General features: G+C 42.0%; 2 protein-coding genes across 2 annotated transcripts in view; one reads left to right on the forward strand and one right to left on the reverse strand.

Annotated features, from left to right (window-relative positions):
• Positions 1 to 711: 711 nt before the first annotated feature.
• The window catches only part of LOC148045068 (uncharacterized), a 30,223-nt gene continuing 10,148 nt past the window's right edge, over positions 712 to 20,786 (reverse strand). The window contains exons 2-3 of the mRNA XM_087719020.1: positions 5,030 to 5,139; positions 712 to 2,194 (exon numbers count right to left, since the gene is read on the reverse strand). Coding sequence (XP_087575146.1) covers positions 1,370 to 2,194; positions 5,030 to 5,139 — 935 coding nt within the window. The 3' untranslated portion in view covers positions 712 to 1,369. The remainder of the gene's footprint in view (positions 2,195 to 5,029; positions 5,140 to 20,786) is intronic.
• CITED2 (Cbp/p300 interacting transactivator with ED-rich tail 2) lies at positions 5,281 to 8,403 on the forward strand. The gene is made up of 2 exons (XM_014055105.2): positions 5,281 to 5,802; positions 6,436 to 8,403. The coding sequence occupies exon 2, from the start codon at positions 6,443 to 6,445 to the stop codon at positions 7,157 to 7,159; it is 717 nt and encodes a 238-aa protein (XP_013910580.2). The 5' UTR covers positions 5,281 to 5,802; positions 6,436 to 6,442; the 3' UTR covers positions 7,160 to 8,403.

Here is a 20,786-nt window from a genome sequence, read left to right on the forward strand (position 1 = left end):
TAGTTGTTTAATTACCTGCAAGATTTCCCCTGAGGTTATTGGTTGGTTCAACTTTTGCCTGTACTCTTCTCTAACTAGGGGTATTTTCTCTTTATCTAAGTATTTGTCTATATCTAAACCTTTAATTTTGTCCCCTTTATACAATTCTGTAAAAAATTCCCGAAATGCCTTTTGAATCTCCTCCTGTTGAAACACCTCCTTCCCTCTATAAATCAATTTGGTGACATTTCGAATTTTCCTTTTTTTCCTAATCTGATAAGCTAACCATCTGCCCGGTTTATTTGCGTTACAAAAAGTGTTGTGTTTTGCATATAATAAACTAGTGGCTACCTGGTCAGAGATCAACATATCAAATTGGGATTTTAATATGGTAATTGCTTCCTTAACCTTTGTATCGCCTGGATTCAATGTTAACTCCAACTCTTTCCCTTTAATTTCCTCTTCCAATTCTTTTCGTTTTTGCCCTTGTTTATGTCTATGTATTTTGTTTATATTCATCAGTACTCCTCTCATATATGCTTTGCTTGCATCCCATACAAATTCCATAGGTGTACCCTTATTCATATTCAGAATAAAGTATTCAGATAACAATTTTTTACAATCATTAATGTACTTTTCATATCTGAATAAGTTTTCATTCAGCCTCCAAGACCTTCTTGCCTGCACTACCCTTCCCAATTCCATCCAAACTGGGTTATGATTCGAAAGGACCCTCGCCGCAATCTTTGTCTTCTTCACCCTAGAAAGTAAATCATTAGTGATTAGTATAAAATCAATCCTTGAAAAGGATTGATGTCTATCAGAAAAGAAGGTGAAATCATATTCCTCTGCGTTTCTTTCTCGCCAAATATCTCTCAATTCAAAGTCGTCCATCATGTCAAGAAAAGGTTTGGGTAGCTTAGCTCGCATTTTAGTATTTGGGCAAGAGGTCTTCTTATCTCTTTTAGTGTCAATCACGCTGTTCCAGTCACCCAATAGTATACAAGACTTATAGTCCCACTGTACTAATTTAGCATGAAGATTTCTATAGAATCCGTCTTGCTGTTGATTAGGAGCATAAATTCCCCAAAGTAATGTCTTTTTCCCTTCTAAGATTAAGTCTAGCGCGATATATCTTCCAAAGGGATCTGCTTCAATTAGTTCAGCCTTAATGTCTTTTCTTAAGTATACAACTATACCATTTTTCTTTTCCATAGCAGAGGTCACAAAATGTTGACCAAGTTTGGGGTTAAACAAATATATTTGATCAGTTGATTTGATATGAGTTTCTTGCAGACAAATTATATCATTCTTGAACTGTTTAAGATAGTGAAATATTTTCTTTCTCTTCTGTGGAGAGTTCAGTCCATTGACATTCCATGTCAAAATCTTAGTTGTCATTTTTGGTTGCCTGAAGCTTTTTTAGAGCCTCCTGCATGGCCTGTTTAACCTTTGGCCTAGCTCCTCCCATGGCTTCTGAGCTTGTTGCTGTAACTCCTTGATCAATGGCCGGTGATTGTTGAGGTTGTTGCATTGTAGCTTGTTTTTCCATTCGTCTGGTAGTCATACGGCTAGGTCTTTGTTCCATGACACCTTGCCCTTCCGGGAGGGGGAGATGGTGCGTCTTGTCTGGTAGTTGTGTGGTTTGCTGTATACCTTGTCCTTTTTGTGGTCTTTCTCCAGATCCAGATGGTGCAGGGTGTCCCACCTTCAGAATATTGTGATAGAAATCTCGAGCTTTCCATACAGAGTTGAAACGATATCTTTGCTTGTCAAATGTAATTATAATACCAAATGGCACATCCCATCTATACTCTATCTGACGGTTTCTGAGTTCTTCCACTAGAAAAGCATAGTCTCTCCTGGCTCTTAGCATTTGTGGTGGTATTTCTTTCAAGACAATCAAATCCTGGTCGCCAATTTGAAGACTGGTGTTATAGGACTCTTGTAGTATCATGTTTCTGAACTCTCTTGTGGCGAAGTATATGACTACATCTCGGGGGAGTTGCTTCTGCTTTGCCGCCCAAGAATTAACGCGATAAATTTTATCAATCTGCCAGTCAAAGTTGGACCCCGGTCTTCCCACCAGACGGTCAAAAGCCTCTGAAAAAATCTGTTTCAAGTTCTCCTGTTTATCCTCACGCAACCCCCTGACTCTTAATGCAAGCTCCATCTGCCTGAACTGTATCATAATAATTTGTTTTTCAGCGTTTTCAACTTTTTGTTGCACCACCTCAGTTTTGGATGTCAAATTGGTATTAGCTTCATTAAGAACCTCTATGTTATCTTCAATTCCAGAAACATGTTCTGTCAATACAGTTACAAGTTCCAGCATATCATCATTTATTTTGGCAATCCTAGTATCAAGTTTACCATATAAATCCACCTTAAACTCTTTTAATTCGTCCCTTATCTCCTCTTTGAATTGTCTGAAGGTTTCCAAAAAAAGTTCTTTCATTAGCACATCTCCAGTAGGGGGCAACTTTGTGCCAGGTATCGGGGATGTGCTTCTAGGAGGATGTTTCCCCCCAGGATTTCATTTTGATGCCATTGTAAGTCTTATCTTCAAGCAATTAATCAAACTCTACTGGCTCGCTATGCAGCTTACGAAAAAAAAGGGTATTAAATCACCCCTTTATTAGCTCTTTAGAGTTTTTCAAAGGATTTCAAAAAAGAAAAAAAAGGGAAAAAAAGACGAAGCAGCTCGGCATATTTAGCGCCATTTTTGACTTCTCTATATCAGAAATATATATTAACAAAGTTGATAAAAAGAAAGTCTTGTAAACTCTTCAGAGAAGTGAAACTAATTAGTAAGAAACTGCTGGCCAGCTGTTCCTCCCTTTGAGCTTTTTTATCACTGTTCTTTGCAGAAGAATTAGGAATGTGGCATTGTTACGGAGAATGCACAATCGCCATTTTAGGAGCTTATTTTTTTTAAAAAAAAACCAAGTACACGAAGGAAGCTCTTGTAAAAAATGAAGCTAGGATTTTTTTAAAAAAAGCAGATAAGGTTCTCAGATACGGACTCTGCTTGTATTAAATTCAGATAAATAGTTCAAATATTGTCCTAAGTGGAGGTATCTTGCTTTGAGCTGTGAAAAAACAGCTAGGGATTTCCGGCACGGAGATAATGATTCAGCCTCGGCTGGCCCTCCTTCTCTTCGCAGCCAAAAAAGCTGCAAACTTCAAAGGAAAAGCTCTTACCAGCTGGATCTCTCTCCCCCTCTTTTTTGCCTGAAGAGTGAGGTATCTGCCAGATGTCTAGGCAGATAACGCGACCAGAAACCCGGGGGCAGCTCTGTTAAGCTGCCACCATCAGCAAGGTCCCGCCCAGGAAGTCTCTAGATACCATCTCTGACTGGCCCCGCCCCCATCTATTCTCTGCCTCCCAAGTCCCAGCTTATCAGGAGGAAATGGGGATTTTCAGTAACCTTCCCCTGGAGTAGGGAGGGAATGGAAATTTTACAGTATCCTTCCCCTACCATGCCAAGCCAAGAACGCCCACAGAACTGGTAGTAAAAAAATTTAAATCCACCACTGGTCTGGAGGTTGGGGGCGGGGGTGAATCGGGCAGAACAAATTTCAACTCTATCTTACCAAGACTGCTTGGTTTTTGGTTCAAGGTCCCCTCAATTCTGGGGAATTTCCATTTCCTATTCTTTGTGGGTTGCACAATTTTGAGGTCCTGCTGAACTCACAGCTCCCCCTTTTAATGTTAGTAACCAGAAAACCATCTGCAGTTGTGCCCTTTCCTGAATCAGGAAACTCTGCTCACTGTTGTCAGGCAAAGTAAGCAGAGCATGTGTTGGGCCCTGTGAATTAATTTTGTTGAAATATTTGTATTGTGCTCATATTGATTTCTTTTTTTAAAAAAATCTTGTGATGCTGATTGTCTATTTACTTTTTACTTTTGTTCTCTTTTTCTTTGCTTTTTTTAAAATTGCTGTTAGCTGTTCAAAATCACTTATTTGAAGCCAGCGGCCATATAAATTGAATGAATGAATAAATAAATAAATCTAAGCGAAGAGTATTTGCAAAGCTATTATGGGAATGGTTGCGCATTCTGAAATTGTACTTATATAAATATTGACAATAGCAGCTGTCCTTCAATATATCAGTAACTACCAGGTTGAAGAAGACAGCAGCAGTTACTGCTTATACCTTATAGATCCTGCATTAAGCAAGAAGTTGGACTAGATGACCTCTACCATACCCTTCCACTGCTCAGTTCTGAGAGTGTGTGACCCTAGCTCCCACTCCCTAATTACTGATGATGAGACAGCCATACTGTAGCGACCCCTTCCATCTGGAAACCATAGCAATGCTGTCTAATCCCGGTTTTCTGAGAGGTCATGAATTCCAAATTCCATAATCCTTAACTCTGCTATTTAGGATAATGGGAGTTGATATCCAAGGTATATAACTATGCATCTAGTGTGGTCGAGGGTCCCTAGGAAAAGTTCCGTACGGATGGTCTTAGGAGTCTGCTTACACCACCCTGCCTGCCCCGTATTTGCGAGGCTACCCCAGGGACGGGCAGCTCTGCTATTCCGGTGCTACCGGCTGTTTATTAACTTCGTTGGTAAGTCTCCCAAGAGGGCGCGCAGATGAAGGAAACCCGTAGGAGGGGACGCGCTTCATTTACAGAGCAATTATTGCCTTGCCTGCTTTCCCAGCAATATCAACTTGCTTGCTGACTGTAGTAGCAAGAAGGTGGCTTAAACCCGGGGCCAGACCCGCCTTTCCTACCCCACTCTATATCCCCACCGACACTCCGACTTAAATGGCTTGTGAGGACGGTTTATGAAAAGGAATGGCGGGAGCGGCAGGCAGGCAGGGGAGCAAGGACTTCAGTCCGGTGATCGCGGCGTTTGTTTTGCGGAGCCTGCGTGTGAACGCGAAAGCCACCCGGAGAGGTAAACTGCAAAATGTCCACGGCAAAGCCGCGTTGTCACTTCGAAAGCGCGGATCGGATCCTGCGTGTCTCCGGCGGGACACGCGCCTCCACCAAGGCTAAAGTGGGACTGGCGGGTGCGCGCCCGCGCCTTGCCGAAAAGTCTGGAGCGAAGTTGGGACGCTCTTCGTGCAGAGGGGAACCGGGCACCCGGTCTTTGGGCTCCTCTCGGGGTAATCTGGAGCTTCCAAAGAGCCTTACCAAGTCTGGAGGAGGAAGGAGGCGCGGCCAGAGGGGAAAAGAAATAAACGCCCGTTTTGAATATCCCACGGGGGGGGGGGGCAAGGAAGCAGCAGCAGCGCCTAATGGTGAGCGGTAAACGAGTGATCGGACTGATGGCTCAATTAGAAGCAAAAGGGCCGTTTGCCGGGTGACGGGCCACGCATTTCTCGCTCGGCGCCCGATCCAGTCTTGACCACTCGCGTCAGCAGTCGAAATCCCTTCGTGTCCGCGCTGATCTGAGGGCCTCGCCGATGCCACACGTGGCCCGGAGCTCGCAAGAACAACGGGGCGCTCTGGATTCCTTCCAGTTCCGCCTGGCTTGTTTTCCTTGCTTTGCTCCAGGTTTTACTTCTGGTTGCCTGCGAAGGCTTTTCGCTCCTCCCTTTTGAAATCCTATATTAGCTGTGGCCAAAGCGGGGTAAGGAATACAGCTCATTGTTGGCAAGGGCTGATGAGAAACTCGCCGAGCAGGGGAAGCCGCGGCTTCGAGTCTGTATGCCCAGCAGCCAGAAGAATTAATCGCCACCCTCCGCCGGGACAAGCACAGAGAGGAACCGGACCGTCGCCTGCTCTATGCTGAGCGATTTTTGCTGATTGGGTCTAGCAGCGCGTTGGGAGCGAAGGAAGAAAGCGAGCAAGAGCGTGAGGTGAGCGGTGGGCTTTCTCGCGCTCCCTGCACGAAGCTCCGGACCGAGGACTGGAGGCACGGGAAGGCATGCCCGAGGCGGGGGAGGGAAGAGGCTTCCGCGGGAGCTGGTAATCCACTTGTTCTTATATCACAAGCGGTCCTGGCGGACTTTAATTCCCAAAGTTGCTGACAAGGAGAGCGGGAAGGTCGGACAGCGCTCGCTCGCTCTCCCCTCTGTGGTTCTTATGTAAGGCTTTTTCCGCGACCACACGCGTGGATTTGTTTGCATGAGCGTTACGAGCGTGGACCGGCGTTTGCCGATCAAAAGGGGGACGGATGATAAATGGAGCGAGAGCGGGAAAAGAAAAAGGAGCCGGGGAGCGCCTAGGTTTGCGAGAGTTGTGGCGGAGGGGAGGGCGGCTGCCAGCCGGCGATGGTGCCTAAGGCGCCTTCCCCGCTTGCCAGTGCCGGCGAATTGGGAAGACTGTCTCTGGAAGGAGAAAAGGACCGAGTGGGCTGGAGGGGGGCGGGAAGGGTGGAGAGGCGACTTCCTAGGCAGAAATAGCGGGGAGAGAGCGTCAGGGGCGGGAGGGCGCACAGGCAGGCATATAAATGTTGATCCCTTTCTCTGTAAATATTAACTTTTCTGAAGGCTTGAAATGGCAGAGCACATGATGGCCATGAACCATGGGCGCTTCCCGGATGGAACCACTGGGCTTCACCACCATCCGGCACATCGCATGGGAATGGGACCCTTTCCAACCCATCACCACCAGCAGCAGCAGCCTCACGCCTTCAGTGCCTTGATGAGCGACCATCTCCATTACGGAGGAGGAAATATGAACACAAACAGTGGGATCAGGCATGCCATGGGGCCAGGGAACGTGAATGGGGGACACCCTGCTGGCAGCATGCCGCCGACAGCGAGGTTTAATAATTCCCAGTTTATGGCACCGACGGTGGCCCCTCAAGGCGGGCCCTTAACAGCCAGCATGCAGTTGCAGAAGCTGAACAACCAGTACTTCAGTCACCATCCTTACCCTCACAACCACTACATGCCGGATTTACTTCCTGCCAACCATCAGCTCAATGGAGCAACCCAGCATTTTCGGGACTGCAACCCCAAGCACAGCAGCAGTGGGGCTGGCGGGGGCAATGGCAGTGTCCCTGCTTCTGTGCCCCACGTCCCTGCAGCAATGCTGCCTCCCAATGTCATTGACACAGACTTCATTGACGAGGAGGTCCTGATGTCCTTAGTTGTAGAAATGGGCTTGGATCGCATCAAGGAGCTTCCCGAGCTTTGGCTGGGACAGAATGAGTTTGATTTCATGACAGACTTCGTTTGCAAACAGCAGTCTAGCAGAGTGAGCTGCTGACTTTTGTGCAAAACAAAGGACCTTTTTTCCATATGTATGAATGAAAACATTCCCTCTAGAGACAGTATTTCAAAGGCTTGTAGGAACCTGGGAAGCAGAGTAAAATATAAGCTTGTATAATTTTTCTTATTTTCTGTTTGCTACCACCACTTTTTTTATTTTTAAGCTTGGCCACCCATTTTTGTCCCCCCTAACCTATAATAATTTTTAACTGTACCCATCTTTCATATCCCTCAGTGTCTCTATTCTCTGCTTAATTTCTTCCCTGCTAACCTGGCAGTTCTGTCAGTGACTACATGCAAACATTGGCAAAATAATCTTGTGGATATTCTGCAAGTTACGTTTCAAATGAGTAGAACTGCATTCAGATTCTGAGTTTAAAAAAAAGATTTTTAAAAATGTGTTAGTTGATTGCACGAACTTCAGGATAGATTCCTGCGCAAATACTGCCCTCTTCCTTTGTTTTGAACTATGCATTGGAGTGATGCTAATTTTTAGTCTGCTAAAGTGGAAGCTTAGCAAATGTGGGCCAAACCTTCCCTCTTCAGGAAAAATAATACTGTTACTTAAACTCTGCTGACTGTTCTTCTCCCCCATTTGTACAGACAAAAAGATAGTGTGAATGGAATGGCGGTGGGAGGGGACTTTGCTGGCTTTTATTTTCAACATCTTTTTACTTTGGTAATGTGCTTACATGGTTTATTCAATACATAGGGGGAAAGAACTACTGTGTTGAAAGCTTTTGGGGAAATTTGACAGTATTTTTGTACATTTTTTTTCTGAGAACCTACTTATTAATTTATTTTAAGTTGCCAGTGTCCATAAAAAAGTTAAAGGCTTTAACTTTTTCCTAGGTATAGTTCCCAATTCTTTTTCCTAAACTTCTTTTTCTTGCCTACCCCTTCAATTTCCCCCTCCGAATATTTAGTACATATGACCCTTTTTAACTTGAGCTGTTGGGTTGTGTGAACATTCTGAAGGAGTATTTACTTGACACCATTGTGTGCTATATGTCATGATCAGTGCAGAAGGTAAAAGGATTTAAAACTAATTATGACATCACAGTCTCATAAGTAACATTGTAACATGCCTGTGTGATTTTATCAAAAGTGGAATTTGCCAAGAGGCAACAACTTGTGATTTTGCCAACTTACTCGCTATAAATGTAGTTGTCCAGAATTATGATGCATAAAGTATTTATTCTATTTATCTATTAAACTTTAATTTTATAAATACTCTCACAAGTACTCTCAATAAGACTTTGTTCTTCATGCACATGTATTTCTTACTTATGTGAAAAGGCTTCATAAAATAAGCATGTTGTAGCTTATATTCCATCTTTCTTGCATCAAGATAAAAGTGCCCTTAGCCATTTTTTGTTTGAAAAACCTACATTGCACTAAAATCATAAGTTTTCATTATAGAAAGATGAAAAGCAGAACACACATTGGGAAAAATGTTTTGTTAAAAAAAATTGAACTAATTGTATTACGGTCTAAAGCTCGGACGCAGATACTAAAAGAATAATTTTATGTATTTTCTCATGGGGATAGTAAAATATTTAAATCAATAATATATTTTATTTCACTTTCTCTTGGTGGGAAAAGAAAGCTGTTCCCTACTTTCTGTGATCAGTACAAGATCAGGTATTTAACATAATGTTTAACAAAGCTGCAGCAGTTAAACACTGACCTGATATCTCACTTTCAAAATTATTTTTAAGGTGTTGGGCAAGCATTTACAGATGCCCCTCTTATACTGAAACAACTTCAAAGTGCAAGTGTCAATTATAATTTTTGAATATTTCTAACCAGAATATTAGACAGCCTGGCAGTATATCAACTGCTATATTAAATTTCACTGAATTATGTGTGCACTAGGATTTGTATCAAGCTGGGGTATATTATCTGGTGAAACATTTAAAACTGCTTCCTTGAATTTAGCTGTATTTAATGAATTCCCCAAAAGCAACATTTTTCAACATGCTTTATCTTCCTACAATATGGACACTGGGCTCTGTCTGTGTTATCCAGAACAATGTTTTGTGTAATGTCACAGAAATGCTGCTTTGTACCCATTAGAATGAGATAAATTGCTCTTGGATGATGGATGACTAGCAGTAAGCTTTGAGGCAGGGAACTGCATTTGACAGCATTTTCATGCCTTATACGCTTTGATCGTAATACTACAATCATTTTAAAACATTCCTATTGTATATCAACAAAACAAGGAATATGGTGTCAAGGACAATTGAGCAAGAAAGCAATGTTTTGAGTCACATGTAGTTGGCTTTGCATTTGCTGCTAACTGCATTACAATTATATTAGGATTTGTTATGTTTGTGTACAGCGTATTAGAGAAGCATTGAAATTTTGCAGCGATTTATTTTAAGATGATATCAATAATCAACAATAGCTAAACCTTTACAGGGCTCATATTTGGGTTTTGGATTATTTGGTCAGGAAAACTGCATATATGAAGATGTCCAAGAGACTATAGATCTATATCTAGCCAATTTATTAAACAATGTTGGGATTCAGTTAGCTTTCTAAATAGCTGAAGTACTATTGAAATAGTACTTGCGAAATAATCCGCTTTGGGATGGCATTAGATATATGTTGTACAAAGTGGTTCAAACTTTGAGTTTAGTAGTCACTCTTATGCAAAGTCAAACATTTCCATGTTAGTTGTTACGTAAATAAGAACAAAAAAGTATATTTTGGGCACCAAAATCCCCTTTTCATTAAATTGCACAAAATGTTCCAATCAATGGCAGATGCTACGAAGAGAGAAATACTCATGTCAGTTTCATTAATCATCATAGTTTAGGGCTTCATCGAGTTTATATTAATTTATCCAAAGTGCCCCATGTCTCCCCCACTTCCTAACCACTAGAGGTGTTTAGACACATCTTATTATCCAGATCAATTGTTCTGTCCTAGAAAAACTTGAAATGCATCCCCAGAGATTCTATTTCATAACAATCCTCAGTCACTGTAACATCAATCATTAACTCTATTCTACATAAAGTTGCTAATCAACATTCTGAAATCCTCTTTGACCTACTCACTTATTTTGAACTAAATTGAACATAATCAAACTGGCAATCTCAAATGTCCCAACTTTTTGGAAGAAAAAAAAATCCCTATCTGACATGCTGCACCCATACCACCTGCCATAAGTGTATTCTAAAATGTTAGAAAACACTTGTCCGAGTTAATCAGTGATAATATGAACAGGGACTAGTATATTAGCAATTGCCAGGCTATTTTGCAAACAAGGCTGGGGAGATGGTGCTGGTATATTGCATTCTTACTTAGGTTGCTTGTAGCACAGGAAACCTGACCCCTGTATTTTGGCTCTTTTTCAAACAGTTCTAATATGGTACATGAGCTGTGCTGTTCTTTAAGCCATGACCATAAATAGACACAGTGCTTTATTTGCAATGGAGATCAGTGATAAGCCTCCCAGCGCAGAAGCCGCACAAAAGACACTTGTTAGGAAAATAAATGCTGATTAATAAAACAATGTCACTCTCTTGCGGTTGGAGAAAAAACAACAGGCAGAGGCCATTTTTTTTCCTGAGGCTGAGAAAGACATCACATGACAGTCAGTGAGTGATCTGGTTAGAACAGCTCCTCGCAGCTGTTTATAAGGTGCTCAAGAAAGACAGACAAAGAATAAGTTGACATCTATTGTGCACTTTATAGTCTGAATGTCTTTTGTAACGGCAATAGCCCGCTCTGGCGCATAAATTGATGTGGGCGTGAAAGGCCAGGTCTTTTAGAGACAAATATTTAATCCCTTAATCTGTTATGGGTGGCCGGCTTTAAAAGGTAAACACTGCTTGTGGGTGAATGTATTAGATGCTGGTGCCATCTTGTGGAATGCAGACCAAAGAGAAAATAATTGAGTGTTTCCCTCTCCTCGTTCACATATTCTTGGGAAAGAGTTACAAGCAGGTGTGCTATATTATATTGCAGAAAGGGCTGCCCCTATCAACCATTAAGCAAAATAGGCATATGCTTAGGGCACCAAGGGTAGGGAAGTCCCACTGAGAGCTTTCCCCTAGCTGTCATGCTCTGTAACTCTTTTCACTGCCTCACTTGGCTTTAGTTTTCAATAAACATTTCTATTTGCATTTTCCTTCATGGCAGTTTTATTAAGCATTGCATAAAAAGAGTTGAAGATTTGCACCTTTTTATGGTCCTGCATATAACTAAATAATATGCTTGTATTGCCTGCTGCTATTTTGTGTCAAAACAGTTTTTCGGGAGGTGGGGGGAAACCCAATGTTTAATTTAGTAGTACAATCTATCTTGGGAGGTAGCCTGGGATATAAGTAAATTTTTAATCTGTTATTTCACCTTTAGAAGTCATTGAGTCTTCATGTATTGTCAATTAAGCAATGAAAGGGCCATTGTTGGACTGTTATTAGGGCATCAATTGGCCTTAATCTGGCCCAGGAGAGGAGGAAGGCTTTAAAGGTGACTTAACATCCTGATTAAAAAGAAAGATGATATTGATTGTCATATCTAGCTGAATGCACTATTTATAGGGTCTGGATGGGAGTAAACAAGCTGGCACTCAATCCAGAAAGACCGAGTGGCTATTGATGTTGCCCCCCAAGGACGGTCCAGATATTCCATCTCTCAGCCTGGGGGGTGAAACTCTACACCCCTCAAGAGAGGGTCCGCAACTTGGGTGTCCTCCTGGACTCGCAGCTGATATTAGAACACCACCTGTCAGCTGTGACCAGGGGGGCTTTTGCCCAGGTTCGCCTGGTGCACCAGTTGCGGCCCTACCTGGACCGGGAGGCACTTCAAATGGTCACTCATGCCCTCGTCACCTCTACGCTTGATTACTGTAATGCGCTCTACATGGGGCTGCCCCTGAAGAGTGTTCGGAGACTACAGTTGGTCCAGAATGCAGCTGCGCAAGCAATATCGGGTGTACCTAGATACACCCATGTTACACCTATCCTCCGCGAGCTGCACTGGCTTCCCATAGGTCTCCGAACGCACTTCAAGGTGCTGGTTATTACATTTAAAGCCCTACATGGCTTGGGATCTGGATATCTGCGGGACCGCCTCCTGCCACATACCTCCCAATGACCTATAAGATCTCACAGGCTGGGCCTCCTCTGGGTGCCGTCGACCGGGCAATGCTGCCCGCGGAGATCCGGACCCTTCCCACTCTCTCAGCCTTCCAAAAAGCCACTACAACCTGGCTGTTCCGGCAGGCTTGGGGCTGTTGACCCCAAAATGAGGTCCAGCCCCATCTAGGACTGAGTGTATGCTGTGTTGTTTTTAAATCTATCTTTTCTTTTCTCTATATTTTAGTTTTTGAGTTTATTTTTGTATTTGTAAGCTGCCCGGAGTCCTACGGGATTGGGCGGCATATAAATTTTATTAAATTCAAATTCAATTCAAATTATAAACGCTGCATTAAATTTTTTTTAAAAAAATCATTCTGATGCCTACTGCTTTTACAGAATCTTCTTCCTTAATAAGTGTCAAGTCTTAATATGTGTATGTTCATGATAACACTTTAACAAATCCAGGTGATGGGTCTTCCCTCAAGAAGGAAGAGAATGGTTTATGTGGAATACCTGTTTTAAAAAACCCTTGTTTCCAATAGATTTTTGTAAAGAATATAAAAATGAGAAGTTCTGAATGTGTGATGCACATTATTTGGTAATATTCTTGGGGAAGATTATGCAGAAGGAAAGGAAAGAAGTGAAAGAAAACAGTGAAAATGGTACAAGTGCAGAGAGTATAAGTCCTGTGTCAAAAAGTATTAGAGGATACATTTCACAACAGTACAAAGGTAAAGTGGACTTAAGGATAGGAGATACAGTATATAAGCTGCTACAGTGTGTTACAGAACATCACAAAAGTGTATGGATATAACTAGAATAAAGACGATGATGGAATGAAGTGAAAAACCTGTGGATGAGTGAGAAATATGCATACCCATATTTTTCATCCCTGCCTCTCTTCATCTAGTGGTTCTCCAATGGGCTCATGATTCCAGGATGGCAGGGCACTTTGGGTTCGTGAAGACACTACATCTTGTGAAACGGCAGTTTTGGTGGCCCTCTTTGAAAAAGGACATTGAGCTTTATGTCACCAGCTGTCCCGTTTGTGCAGCCGCTAAACGCTCACCTGGAAAACCACAGGGTTTGCTCCAGACTGTACTTGCCCTGTCGCCCCATGGAAAGAGGTTTCTATGGACTTCATTGTTGAGCTTCCTGAGAGCCAGGGGCACACGGTCATATGGGTGGTTACTGACTTGTTCTCCAAGCAAGTTCATTTTATACCTTGCCCCAAGATTCCTTCTGCAAAAGCCCTCGCTAAACTGTTGATTTCTCACATTTACCGCACGGGGTACCTGATCGCATCATTTCTGATAGTGGCGTGCAATTCACCTCAGTGTTCTGGAGGGAATTTCTTAAATGCATTGGCTCCGCCCAGGGCTTAAGCTCCGCCCATCACCCTCAGACTAATGGGGCTTATGAGAGGACTAATTCTGTTCTGGAGCAATATTTACGTTGTTTCATCAACTACCAGCAGGATGATTGGGTGGACTTGTTACCGCATGCAGAGGTGGCTTATAATAATTCTGTACATAGCAGCACTGGTTTCACCCCTTTTCGGGTGGTGTCTGGCCAGGATTTTGTTCCTATTCCCGAAGTTCCTCGTGAGCAGCCGCAAGTTTCATCAATCTCTGAGTGGAGTGATCGTCTATGGCATGTTTGGCCTTTGGCGCTTCGGGCTTTAGACACTGCGCATCGTGGGCATAAAAAGCAGGCTGATAAGAAACGTGCTAAACCTACTGATTACAAGGTGGGAGATCAAGTTTATCTCTCCACAAAGTTCCTTCAAGCTACACAAAAATCCAAGAAATTGGGGCCTAAGTATGTGGGCCCGTTTCCTATCATCAAGGTCATCAATCCTGTTTCGGTTCGCTTACAGCTGCCCAAGCACCTCAACCGCGTGTATCCTGTTTTCCACGTTAATCTCATTAAACCTCTTCATTTTTCATCTTTACATCCGCTGGTGGATGCGCCACCTGCCCCCCTGTTGATTGATGGTGAACAGCATTTTGAGATTCGAGAAATTTTGGACTCTCGCAGACGGCAGAATCGGGTTTAGTACCTGGTGGCTTGGAAGCATTTTCCCCCGTCCCATGGCGAGTGGGTGAACAAGTCTCATGTCCGGGCCCCTGAGCTGCTCCGCCAGTTCTATTCTGCTTATCCTGACAAGCCTTAGTTCCTGACTTTTTCTCTCTCCCCCCCCCCCCCGTTTTTCCTTTTCCGTTTCTTGTTCGTCTGTTTGTTTGTTTTTTGTCGTTTTTCCAGGTCTGACTGCCTTCTTCCGAAGGAGGGCCGGATGTCAGCCTCTGCTTTGCTGCTGCTTCGGCTGCCATTGAAACGGGGAGGGAGGGCATGGTATTTGGGAGGGGACTGTTTGTTGTGCTGGAGGAAGATTCTGGAGTTTCAACTGCCCGTCTTACTGCGCATGCAGAGGTTTCCCGCCAAGGCCAACGGTACCGACATTCCATCTTGGTGATACCTTTCGAAGTTATCTCGCACCTGACACTTGGGAGAATTATGATTGGACTGTGCATGGGATGCCAAGGGGTGGGGAATGGGATATACAATATATCATTCGCTTTTGCGCCTAAATAATCAGACTTCGCTTTGCTACGCTTCTGTTCATTTATAATTAGTAAAAGTACACTTGATTTCTATCAATGGAGTCTTGTGGTTTTCTTTCCTGATTATCCAATGAAGAAGTGCTGACAAGTAGGTAGGTAGGGAGAGAGAATGTGTGTAGATAGGGAAATAGGGAGAGGGATAGATAGAGAGAAATAGAGAGAGATGGAGAGAGGGAAATAGAGTAGATAGGTAGGGAGAGAGAGAATAGGTAGGTTGGTAGGTAGAGGGCTAGAGAGAGAGAAATAGTAATACAGTAGATAGGTAGGGGGTGGGGGGAGAGAGTAGGTAGGTAGGTATATAGGTTGATAGAGGGGGAGATAGAGAGAGATAAATACAGTAGGTAGGGAGAGAGAGAGAGTAGGTAGGGAGATGTTTCCAGGTGTATTTATCCATATGCTGGAGAAGGAAATAGCTGACAACCTGTAGCACATAAAACTTTGTTTCTACTGGCACAGTACTTGACCAATGTAATTCTCATCAATCCCTCTAACTAAACAGCTTTCTGAAAGGGAAAAAAAAGTTTTTGCACTCTGCAAATCTCCCCAAAAGTCCCATTTTTGGGGGAAAAAAAGCCTTGGGGGGGCTTGCAGAGTGCTCCTGGTGGATGGGGGGGGGCAAAACCATTTCTGCCCTCCCCAGCCCCCAGGGGATCTCTGAAAGCTTCCATAAGGCTATGCATGGCCATTTTGGTGAAGGGGGTGGGGCTTCGGGAGGCAACAAATTCTGTATTCAGTGTATAAGATGCACCCAGATTTTCAGCCTCTTTTTAGGGGAAAAAAGGTGCATCTTATACTCCAAAAAATATGGTATATTGGAATTATATTTGAAAATCATGAGGATGAAAACAAATTATATGTTTGCATTTACATTTATTTATATTTATACGGCTGCTCATCGCATCCTATTATTAGAAATAGTTGCAATTAATATGTCAAAGAGAGCAAGCAAGAGACATTTGCTCTGTTTTTCTCTTCCTGTCCAAGTTTGCAACCATCAGATGCTTTTCCTGATCCTTCCTTCTGTCTGAGGACAGCTTCCATTTTCATTCTGTCTTTGGATCTAGCAAAATCCCATTTCTTTTCCTTTTTTGTATCAGCAAGAATTTTCTATAATTTCCTCAGCTATGGAGCCTCTTCCACATTCTGTGGTCTTAAAAAAAAAAGTCACCTTCTCCCTCAGAGCCAGAATTACTGACTGGTGATTTTGACTTAGGAGGGACATCGCAAACTTGTATTTCATCTGCCACCTCCCAGATAGAAAACCTAGTCTGTCTCTATCTCTCTATCTATCATCTATCTATCTATCTATCTATCTATCTATCTATCTATCTATCTATCTATCTATCTATCTATCATCTATCTATCCATCCATCCATCCATCCATCCATCCATCCATCCATCCATCCATCCATCCGTTGTGGCCCAGCAGGAGCCATTAAAGCTGCTACCAGACTCCGACAGCGAGGGGTCTTATGAGTTGGCCTTGGAGGACGTGGAGGACCCTGGACAGGGTGTCGACTCCGAGCAGGCCGAGGAGAGACTGGTTGGCCACCAGGTGGCGGGAGAGCATTGGATCAAAGGGAATGTTCCTGAAAGTATTTGGGAGTTGTATCAAGAGGCAAGCAGGCTTAGGTCTACTCAGCGTAAAGGACGAAGGAGGAAATACAGGAGATGATTGCGAGCAGCTGTTGCTCATTGGGATCCTCGCCTGAGTATAAAGAGATTGCTGGTGCCACGCCCTGGTTGCAGAAGTCAACGTTCTCATTTATGTTCATGAATTGACTTAAACCAACTTGGAGAAGTGGGAAGCCTGTTTGCATTGTCTAGGTTTGTGAGACTTACTGCCAGCGTGTTTATCTGTGTTTATTTTGGGCTCGAGCCAGCAAGAGCCGGGACTGATAAAAAACATTCCTTTGAACGTTCTGTTTGGCTTTTGTTTTTGAACGGACAAGGTGGGCGTCAGAACACCATCCATAATCTATCTATCATCTTTATATATCTATCATCTATCTTTATCTATCTATCATTTATCATTGTATTGTATCATTTATCATTGTATCATTTATCATTGTTGTATTTAAGTACAATAACAATAAAGATTATACTTATATTTACCATCTATTATCTATCATATCTATCATCAATAATATCTATCATCTTTCTATCATCTATCTATTATCTATCTATCATCTATCTTTCATCTATCATCTGTCTATATCTATCATCTACAGTATCTATCTATTTATTTATCCATCCATCTTCATCTACCTATCTATTATCTATCTATCTATCTATCTATCTATTTTTCTCTAATATGTATCTATCATATTATCTATCTATCATCTTTCTATCATCTGTCTGTCATCGTGCAACCATATCAAAGAGGGCACTGCTGAAGACATAGCCCTTTTGTAAAATATTGAGCTTTAAAAATGGCCTGCTATGTGACATGAAAGTTAAATGACACATTCTCAGTTTCCTTATGTAGCCTGAGGAAAATGATTTTTTTTCCATTGCAAAGAAGTGCCTTAAAAAAAGGTGTGGCATCTGCAACAGCTTCAGCACACACCAAGAGTGGGAGGGCTGCAGTAGATCACCTGAAAGAAGGAATGGCTGTGTTTTTCTTGTACTGAAAAGAATGGCATTTAAAAAAATTAAAAGGCCTAAAGGTGCTAGCTGTCCGCCGGTCCTGTGCAGCTATTTCTTTACGTGTCAGCAAACACTGCTCTTCCCCCCCCCCCCGACCCAGTTCTAAAGAGCTCACTGGTTAATGAAACATAAGAAGGCTATTCTGGTAAGGAGCTCTAATATGGCCAGAAATTCAGCCGTGGGCTTTATGCCACTCTCTTAGCATGCTGTCTCCCTGCCAACATTCTCAGCAGGTATTCCAGACACATTTCATTCCATAACACAGTCCCTGCTAGGCAACACAGTGTCAGGGTTGTTTGACCTGATGGCAGCATCGTAGCCAAGTGCTGCTCTTTCCTTTTTTCCTACAGATATGAATGGCAGCTGTTTCACCCCATAACAGAAAGCAAAACACCTGCAAATACAGGCACTGCTTTGTGCACATAATCTGCTGGTGATCTCTGTCTTTTTTTGAATCCTGTGAGGACATTTGGAATGTGGAGAGATACGTTTTTCAAGCTTTCCCCCCATTGCCAATACACAGACATACTGTACATGCCTAAACAATCAACTCAAACCCCCAGAAGCAGATAGATTAGAAACCAATATCACCAAGATGCAAAGGTATGGATTCAAGACACAAATTCTTAGACCTCATGACCTTTACCAAGGAATGCTGTAACAATTTTCTGCATTGTCAACATTCAATACGGTGTCTCTACAAAATCTTATTGTCTTGACTCCATGTTGTGAAGGCCAAGGAGATTACAACTTATCTTTTATTCCTCAAAATACAACCCAAAACATAGTCTCAAAAGTGCTTTCCAAAAGGCAACTGGACTTTCTTAGTTTTTTCTTTGAAAACATTTTGCTCCTCATCCAAGAAGCTTCTTTACTTCTGTTCAGCTTCAGTTTAGCTCCTTGAATGAGAAGTGAAGCAGTTTCAAAGAAAAAAAAACCAGAGAAAGTTGTGTTTTGAAAAAAGATCTTTGGACAACCATGATTGAGAATCTCCATAGACAACTCAAAACATAAATGCTTCTAGACAATAACTTATTTGATCTGGGTTTTTTCTTTATTTATTAGCTCTGGAATCCTTGAGAAAAGGGCTTCAACCAGTAGCTATTTTTATTTTCTAGCTAAATTGTTATCAAAAATATTGATTTAGATAAGAAAGGGGATCTACTAACTATTAAAATCAAGAAACCTCTATGATCAAGTATATTTCAGATATTCTTTCTGCAATAAACTCTAATGATCTGAACTCAGAAATCTCCTCAAGCAGATAGCATGTATCTAATCTTAATTAAAACTGACTTTATCAATCCTATTTGGAATTCTTGCTGAATGATTATTTTCCAGTTGTTGTTCTTCCTGTCTTGCTATGGTTCCCAACTATAATTGTTTTTGTACCTGGATGAATATATTTGTGTATTTAGAGGTAGATGAAGACAATGATTGTGTGTGAGAGAGGGGGGGGGAGGGAGGGAGGGAGAGATTTGGATACAAATATGCAAGTATATCTTATGCAAATATATAGTTGAATGCGGGGAGGGCAAAAAAACAGCTGTGCCACGGCTCTGAGCAACTAGGTTAGTGTCCCAACAAAATTTATTTTTCAGATTATTATTTTTGTGTGTATATATGTGTGTACATGTATATGTGAAGACAGTTATATAGTAAGCCTAAGAAAACTGTTTATTTGAAATGCTATATTTGACTCTTAAGTTAACGCAGATCCCTGGAAACAAAGATCAACTTATCTGCACAAACAAGAGTTGAAGCCACAGTTAAAATCATCATGCTGAGACCTGGGACATCTAAATATCAGTATTTTGTGTTTAAACTGCAAGACAACCAGCTCAGGATTTATTTTGTTGCTTTTAAAGTCAAGTCTTCTCACACACATTACAAATGATCAAACAGTGCTTAAACCATCATGTATATCGTTTAACAATAATTAAACTACTTAGAATTTTTGGCATACTAAATCCAAAATGGGTTTGGAGTTTACTTTCAGTCTGCATAGTTCAAATAAAATAGATACGATCTGACATACTAAATTAAAAGCCATTGATGTGCCTATGGAAGTTTTGCAGTAACCTACTAGCCACCACTAGATGTAGCTGGCATTCTGGATAATTTAGATGCACAGTTATAAGCTGATTTCTATTATAATCACGTAGGGTTTTTTAAAATGTTATTCGTAATCCAATTTCAGATGTGCAGTTTCATTGACATGCATCTATGAAATGCAGTCATGCAATTTTTTAATAACTCTTTTCTCAGGTTTTAAAATTGGATGGATGGCCAGAAAGATTTGCAATTGCACTTTTAACCCTAATTTCCTTTTTACATTTGGGATTTTTTTTAGGGAAAGGGGGGGACTTTAAATAGTTTTAAAATTAGACATTTTGCTTATTTTTTTAAAAAAATGTTTTAATAATAAATTTTATTGCAAGTACTCTGGATTCCAAGGTTGTTAAGGGAAAAAAGAGAAGCACTTTTAACAGGACAGCTGGAAAAACAGACAGCACAGCCATATCAGAAGCCACCATTATTTTGTGAATGTGAATTGTCACCAAAATCTCCCTTGCTGATCCGCCAAAGAGACATGTCTGCTGCAGGTGATCATCATCATTTTTCACTGAAAGCTCAAAGAAGAGCTTCATAAGAGACTTACTTAGCTTGGTGAACCTGAATGAAATCATGATGATGAATTTAGGAGATACAATATTAAAATAGCCATGGGCAGAGGTGGTATTCAGCTGGTTCTGACCAGTTCTGGCAAACCAGGAGCAGAAATTTTGAGTAGTTCGGAGAACCAGCAAATACCACCTCTGGCTGGCCCTGCCCTCCATCTGTTCACTGCCTCCCGACTCCCAGATGATCAGCCGGGTCTTTTGTTGCCCTGCACAGGAGAATGGAGCTTGAAAGCAGGTTAGTGGGGTGGAGAGGAAATGGGGATTTTGTAGTATCCTTCCTCTGAAATGCCCACCAAAGCACACCTACCAAGCCATACCACACCCACCAAGCCATGCTCACAGAACCGTTAGTAAAAATGTTTGAATACCACCACTGCCATGGGGACATTTTGCCAAAATAACATAAGGTACTATCATAGCTTGTCTGAAGGATTGGAGAGTTTGGTTTAATTTGGTTGGTATCCAGCTGGAGATACCAGAGCACCAGCAGGATACAAAAGATGGCTACATTTATATGGTGTTGGAAAAGGCAAGAATTAAAAAGAAGCATCTTGAACCAAGCCAACACTCAC

The sequence above is a fragment of the Thamnophis sirtalis genome, unplaced genomic scaffold (assembly GCF_051295495.1).
Source record: "Thamnophis sirtalis isolate CommonGarterSnake01/CBP01778 unplaced genomic scaffold, rThaSir2_p1.2 scaffold_6, whole genome shotgun sequence".
Lineage (NCBI taxonomy): Eukaryota > Metazoa > Chordata > Lepidosauria > Squamata > Natricidae > Thamnophis > Thamnophis sirtalis.